The sequence below is a fragment of the Sus scrofa genome, chromosome 6, assembly GCF_000003025.6.
Source record: "Sus scrofa isolate TJ Tabasco breed Duroc chromosome 6, Sscrofa11.1, whole genome shotgun sequence".
NCBI classification, from domain to species: Eukaryota; Metazoa; Chordata; class Mammalia; order Artiodactyla; family Suidae; genus Sus; species Sus scrofa.
This window is the reverse complement of record NC_010448.4, coordinates 53,470,330-53,476,825: the sequence shown is the minus strand read 5'-3', so window position 1 is coordinate 53,476,825 and position 6,496 is coordinate 53,470,330. Positions and strand designations below refer to the sequence as shown.

Genomic DNA, 6,496 nt, shown 5'->3' with positions numbered 1-6,496 from the left:
AGCTGACAACCAGCTCACTTTTTTTTAAATCTACTGGCTTATTCAATGATTCATTAATTGGCAGCATCCCATTTAATCAGTAGAATGACCTCCCAAAACTCTTAACAACAAATGTTGAAGTTTAAACTTTTTAAAGTAGGAGGCGCTACTGTTATAAGTCCCTGCAAAGTGGAACTGCAGAGGGTTGGGCTAAGGGAGAGGAGGGCTCAGTCTTTTCCCTGGATGGAGAGAAGTGAGGGAAAGCAGTTAGGAAGTTAAGATGGGGAGTTCCCGTCGTGGTGCAGTGGTTAATGAATCTGACTAGGAACCATGAGGTTGCAAGTTCGATCCCTGGCCTTGCTTAGTGGGTTGAGGATCTGGCGTTGCCGTGAGCTATGGTGTAGGTTGCAGACGTGGCTCGGATCTTGAGTTGCTGTGGCTGTGGTGTAGGCGGTAGCTACAGCTCTGATTCGACCCCTAGCCTGGGAACCTCCATATGCCGCGGGAGCGGCCCTAGAAAAGACAAAAAAAAAGTTAAGACGGGAAGGAAGCACAGAAGGCAAATCTATCATTTTGCACATGATCCTAGTCCTGCCCAGTCCCAGCCTGGGGTTCCCTTGATGCCTCACTCTCACTTCTCTTGCTTCCTCTTTCCACTAAATCTTCAGCCAGAGAGGGGAGGTCACTTGTCTGAGGTCCCACAGCCAACAAGACGTGAAGCTGGGTGCAGTTTAGAGAATAAATGGAAAGGGTCCAGAGAAAGGATTGAAAAAACAAAAGATGTATGTTTTTCTCTCTTCCTTACTTCTTGAAAAGAGTTATGTCACCACACCTGAGATGGTGATTCACTTGTCTATACTAAATCTCAATGACCGGAAGTGATTCTATGGTCCCGAATAGACTCCTGATCCCAGGAGATCTGAGCAGATGCAGTTCTTTCAGTTAGCCACATAGTGTCACTGTCGGAAGACTTCGCTGTGTCTCCCTGTTCAGTAAGAGCGCCGCTCTTACTGAATTCTTTTTCTTCAGGTGTAAACTTCTAAGTCAAAATAGGATCGTGCATTTTCTCTTCATGTGTAAAGTAAAATTAAAAAGACCGTGTGGATATTTCTAGTGTTCACCCTTTTCTGGCTCTCCCTTCAGCCCACAGTCCTCAGGAAGTCTACAGGTAGGTAGAGCCATGTGACAGTTCTGGCCAATGGGCTGGGACTAAAGGTGATGTGCGTCACTCCGGTCTTAAGAAGCAGCGCATTTCTTTATGCTCTTTCCCAACCACGTGGATTGAGTCTCCACCTGTTTCCATCTGCACTGTCCGGATAGCCATTAGCCAGCCACATGATACACAATGGATGTAAAGTGGGTAAGGATCCGGCATTGCCACAGCTGTGGTATAGGCTGCGGCTTGGATTTGATCCCTGGACTGGAAACTTCCACGTGGTGGGTGTGGCCATAAAAATTTAAAAAAAAAATTTTTTTTAAACTTCACTGATCACATTTATACCACACCATCCAGAATCTGCTGGGATGAAGAAATGTCAAAACTGTTTTTAAGAAGATACATTGACTACAGTTGGCACAGAAAGACATAAGTCATCTGGAGATTCTGTTTGGCTCAGCAGTTAATGAACCCAACTAGCATCCATGAGGTCACGGTGAGTTTAAGATCTGGTGCTCTGCCATGAGACTTGTGGTCACCAAGACTCAGCTTGGATCCTCATTGCTGTGGCTTGCAATGTCCTCACACTGAAGAACACAAGGACTCCTGAGGCCAGGCTCAGACCTGACGCAGTTACTTCTGCCTCATTCATTGTCAAATCAAGTCGTGACCAAACCCAGCGTTTAAGAGGTGAGGAGGTACAGCTCACCTCTGTGTGAGGGCAGAGGGCACAGCAGATAGGCAGGGTGTAATATGAAGGTGCAACCAACCACCTAGCACCTTTCTTCCAATGAACATCAATTCTCCTAAACATGAGAACCAGGTACCCACTTCACACAGGACTATGCCAATGATGGTTACAGGGAGCTCCAGGTGGTGTCCAGAGACCACCCTCACCTGTGCCTGGGGGACCAACTAGCAGCTCACCCCTCAGTTAGTTACAGCTACCTACTTAGCAGGTCACTAACTTCCTGGACAGGAGACCAGGGAAGTTCCAGAGGTAAAACAGACACATGCAGACACAGCCATGTTTTGTTAACCTCATCAGCATTTATTGAATTGTGAAATCTGAGATTCACTCATCCTAATCCTTCCCTCGGCTCCTCCTTGAAGAGAAAGCCTGGAGCAGGATCACCCCAAACACCCAAGAGGGGAAAGGAGGCATGGGGAATGCAGGGAGACAGGGGTGGGGGGAGGAAGGAAGGAGTGGAACCAGTGTGCAAAGTTAAATTCCTGGGGACACACACACACTTCCACACACAGGCAAAGACCAAGGGTGTCCCTCTGCCCGCCCAGCAGCCATGAGAACATCAGGGAAGGACCAGGCGTCCACAAGACATTTCAGTCCTTCCTGTCATGAAGCGTCTGCCGAGAGGAGCTGGCCAAGTCACTGGACTGTGCAAAAGAACAGGTGGGGAAAGAGGGCTGAACTGGCAGGGAAGAAGACCAGACTGAAGTGCATCCTTCACTGACTTTAGTCTCTAAGCTGCTACTGTAGTACACTGTAACCATGAGTTACAAGAGCCTTGCTGAGTTCTGTGAGTCCTGATTCAAGCAAATCACTAACCCTGAAGGTTTCTCGGACTCCTGAAATTACATTCATAAGACATGCAAACAAGAATCACTCTTCCACTGTCACTTCTATATAATCCTCTTTGCTTATTTTGGATGAGATCATCCTTTAATGGACGTCTCTGGAATCCAAGCAATCATGTTGATTTAAGCCTTTCGGGTTTCTGACAACTTGAAGTGGGCAAAGAGCATGTTTATGCAAGGATGTGTTCCATTTCTCTTTAAGATTCAAATCCCATGAGGGTGGCATCCCACCCCCCTCCTCACAGCAAAACTACTCACAGCCATCACGTTCAGGAAGCTTTGGATTATGCGTTCTTTTTTCGGGAGGGGGGCAGTACCACAGCATATGGAAGTTCCCAGGCTAGGGGTCAAAAGGAGCTGCAGCCACAACAGGAACTCCCCCCTTTTTTTTGGAATTACACAATTCTTGATTTCTTTTTTTAATCTCGTAGACTCACTTCATTTCAGACCTGCACACAGGTCATCTGTACTCCTGTAACGTATTAATTCAAATTTGCAGGTTCAAATTTACATTGAAAGCAACCTCACTCTGCTCAAGTGAGGATGATGAGAAATGGAACTGAGTTTAAAGCATCTGAGAGGAGCTCCCGTCATGGCACAGCAGAAGCAAATCCAACTAGGAACCACAAGGTTGAGAGTTCAATCCCTGGCCTTACTCAGTGGGTTAAGGATCCGGTGTTGCTATAATCTGTGGTGTAAGTCACAGATGCAGCTCAGATCTGGCATTGCTGTGGCTGTGGTGTAGGCCAGCACTGTAGCTCCTATCAGACCCCTATCCTGGAACTCCATATGCTGCAGGTGAGCCCTGAAAGCAAAGATAAATAAACAAAATGTTGAGAGTAGGTTTCTGGTGTGAAGGATGCTGGGAGCGGGTACTTGGGCCTACTCTATTCCTGGACCACCACTCATTCCAGCACAGACAGTGGGAACTGGACTCAAGCTGCGGGCAGAGGAGGAAGTGCTTCTAGGCTCTGGAGCACCAGCAGCCAGAGCTTGGTTATGGACAAGGCTGGTAACCAGGGCCCAGTTCTAGAATATGTTGAGTCTGGGCTCTTCTAGAATGTATTGGCTGAAAATTAGAAATCAGGCTCAGAAGGTGCTAAAGCAGTTCTATGCACCAAACAATAAAGTGAAATTGCTACTTCTTCCAGAATGTATGGGGTGGAAACTTAGGTTTGGATACACCAGAACCAGGAGATAACTCTGGTGTCTAGGACCTGGGCCCCCTCACCTCTGCCTTCAGGGCACATTAGCCTGAGCCAAAGCAGCTTTGATGGCAGCCACCAACTTCAGAAACTTGCTCTCCGTATCCACGTAGCCATCACCTCCCTGGAGGTGGGAGGAGCGGGGGAAGGAAGGGAGGAGAGGGGAAAAGGGAAGGAGTGAGCTGTTCAAGACACAAATCCCAGCCCCAAGCCCACTAGCTCAAATGAGGCAGGACAGACAAACATACCTTCTTGGAGTGAACCAACTTCCTGCTACCAATACTTCGAAAGAACCCCGGTGACCTGGGGAGTCCCCTCGCCACACTGGGGAAAGCAGGAAGGGGGTTGAAGGGGCTGAGGGCCCTCTTGGGCACACCCGCCCCTCCCAGGGAATGGAGAACACGGGTGAAGGGTGGGGCTGACCCAAACCACTCCCACTGCCAACCAGAGCCAAGGGACGGCCAGGATCACATTTGAGTCCTTCCCCATCCCCAAAACTCACGATGTCCAGGCGTCCAGGGAACTCTCTTCTAACTTCTTCTTGAGTTTGAAGATACTGAAAAAGGGGGTGGGAAGTCACAAGAGGGGTCAACAGAAGCCACACTAGCCAGTCCTCACCCACCACCTGCCAGGGATCCCTCTTGGGACCACTCTGCTTTACCTTGGACTTGTAGCCTCAAGCGCCACTGGTGGGAGAGTGTCCAAGAGATGGGTCCAGGAGAGGGAGAGTGCGTGACCGGAAGAGGAGGGAAGGGCAGGCAGGACAGAGAAGGAGGGATTAGGGTCAGGGGACAGGAAAAAATGAAGAGGAACAGGAGACAAAACCAAGGAGGGCCAGACACCATCGAGAGAGGAAAGACAACGAGTGTTCGGAGCAGCAACAATGGGGAGGCAGGGCACAGAACGAGGAACCACAAGGGAGACAAAAATGGGGGGGGGGGGGGAGCGCAGCACATGGAACAAGGAGAGAACACAAGCATGAGCCAGAGAAGAGAGGGAGGCAACACAGAGAAGTGGGTTAGGACGAGAACTGCTGAAATAGCATCTCCACCCACAGCTCCTGGAAGAATCTAAGGGAAACCATTATCCCTGCACTCCCAAGACCCCCAGACCTCAGGATGAAATCGAAGCGCCTCCCGACCCTGAGAGCCGGCTATGGCTGGCTATTTCGGACTGGAGTCTTGGGCACAGGCCCGGCGTCGGGGAGGGTTGCTCAAAATGTCATTCCACCCTCTGCTTGACATTCCTAACAGATCTGAGTCTTTCAAAAACCCAGGCTGTGCCTCCAGAGGACATTTTGCAGACATGGCAGCCAGGGACCCTACATCCGGGTTACCCCTGTGATGTGCAGTCTGGGCCACAAGCTGCTGATTCGGCCCCCCCCCCCCCGCTTCACTCCCAGGCTTGGTTTCCCATCTGTAAAACGGAGCTAGAATGCCCCACCCAAGGGGTTTCTGGGAGCCACCACATGCCACCACGCCTGTGCATACCTGCACAGCCACAGATGCCAGAACCACAAAGCGTATTTAGTTGGCTCCGATCAAGCACCCCCTCCGAGGTAACTATTAAGATATTCTCTCGCTCTCCGTCCACAGAAGGGGAAAGTGAGGCCAGCAAAGGAGATTAGTACGAATGGCATCCGCGTATGCACTTAAGTCCTTTCCAACACAGCCCGAACTCGAACCTTCTCGATCTAGCCAGCCCCACCCACGGCTGTTCGCGGTACTGGGGAGGGGAAACGGAAGCGCTGAGGAGGCTCCTTTCCATTACAAACCGACCCCACAGGCTGCCAAATCGAGTCCCGGAATCGGGGGTCGGAGTGGGGTATAAAGCGGATACATGTGTCTCAGTACTACCTTTTACGACCGGGATGTCCATCTAGAATGTCACCAATTGGGTCGGAATGGGGATCGACGCCCCACTTCCCGCCCGGCCCACCTCGCCACGCCGGAATCCCTTTTCTCGGACGGATCCCATGTGTTCTGCCCCCGATGTCCCCAGCGCCCAGCTCAGCCGGGACGGAGGACGGGGCCGAGTGGAGGTCGGAGAGAGGATTTCTGGCCCTCGTGCTCACCAATAGACGACTCGAACGGCGACACCATGATTAGGACTTAGCACCCGCAGCACAGCGGACACCGAGCCGAAATCCAGAAAGGACGGCGAGGTCTGCGCCCCCGGCCGGAGCATGCGCACAGAGCCTGCTAGTCGGCGCTCCACGGCGCGGACCAACGCGGGGGAGGGCGGAGGAGGGGAGCAGGCGCCACCGCTGGGACGGGGGGTTCCTGCGGCCGCCACCCTGAGCCCTCATACAACTCTCCCTTCTCTCCCCTGTGAGGATACAGAGCATCCCGACAGAGGAAGTCCCGGGAGACGCTTCTGTGCGTACCCTCCCCGATCCCCCCCTCCGGGGCGGAATGGTATGGCTCATGGGGCGGGGGTTCAGGGCCAACCGCTACTGGCGGGAATGGAATGCAAGTGAAGACTGGCCAGCCGGTTGGGGGAGGCTGGGAGGGCCAGAGGGCAGAATCTGAAAGAGTTCGGGGTACGGAGGGGAGGCCCC

The 6,496-nt window shown here is 51.8% G+C and overlaps 1 protein-coding gene across 1 annotated transcript; it reads right to left on the bottom strand.

Annotated features, from left to right (window-relative positions):
- SELENOW (selenoprotein W) lies at positions 2,164 to 6,263 on the bottom strand. Its single transcript, XM_021094647.1, has 6 exons — positions 6,011 to 6,263; positions 4,598 to 4,622; positions 4,439 to 4,492; positions 4,185 to 4,260; positions 3,963 to 4,060; positions 2,164 to 2,530 (listed from the first exon to the last, which is right to left on the bottom strand). The coding sequence occupies exons 1-5, from the start codon at positions 6,036 to 6,038 to the stop codon at positions 3,971 to 3,973; spliced, it is 273 nt and encodes a 90-aa protein (XP_020950306.1). The 5' UTR covers positions 6,039 to 6,263; the 3' UTR covers positions 2,164 to 2,530; positions 3,963 to 3,970.

What these genes read in the sequence shown, in the direction of transcription:
- SELENOW (XM_021094647.1), bottom strand. Translation starts at nt 6,038, where the DNA reads ATGGTGTCGCCGTTCGAGTCGTCTATTG. An exon ending in CTTGAGGCTACAAGTCCAAG is followed by an intron (nt 4,493 to 4,597) that starts GTAAAGCAGAGT and finishes CCCCTTTTTCAG; the next exon opens with TATCTTCAAACTCAAGAAGA. An exon ending in TCCCTGGACGCCTGGACATC is followed by an intron (nt 4,261 to 4,438) that starts GTGAGTTTTGGG and finishes TGCTTTCCCCAG; the next exon opens with TGTGGCGAGGGGACTCCCCA.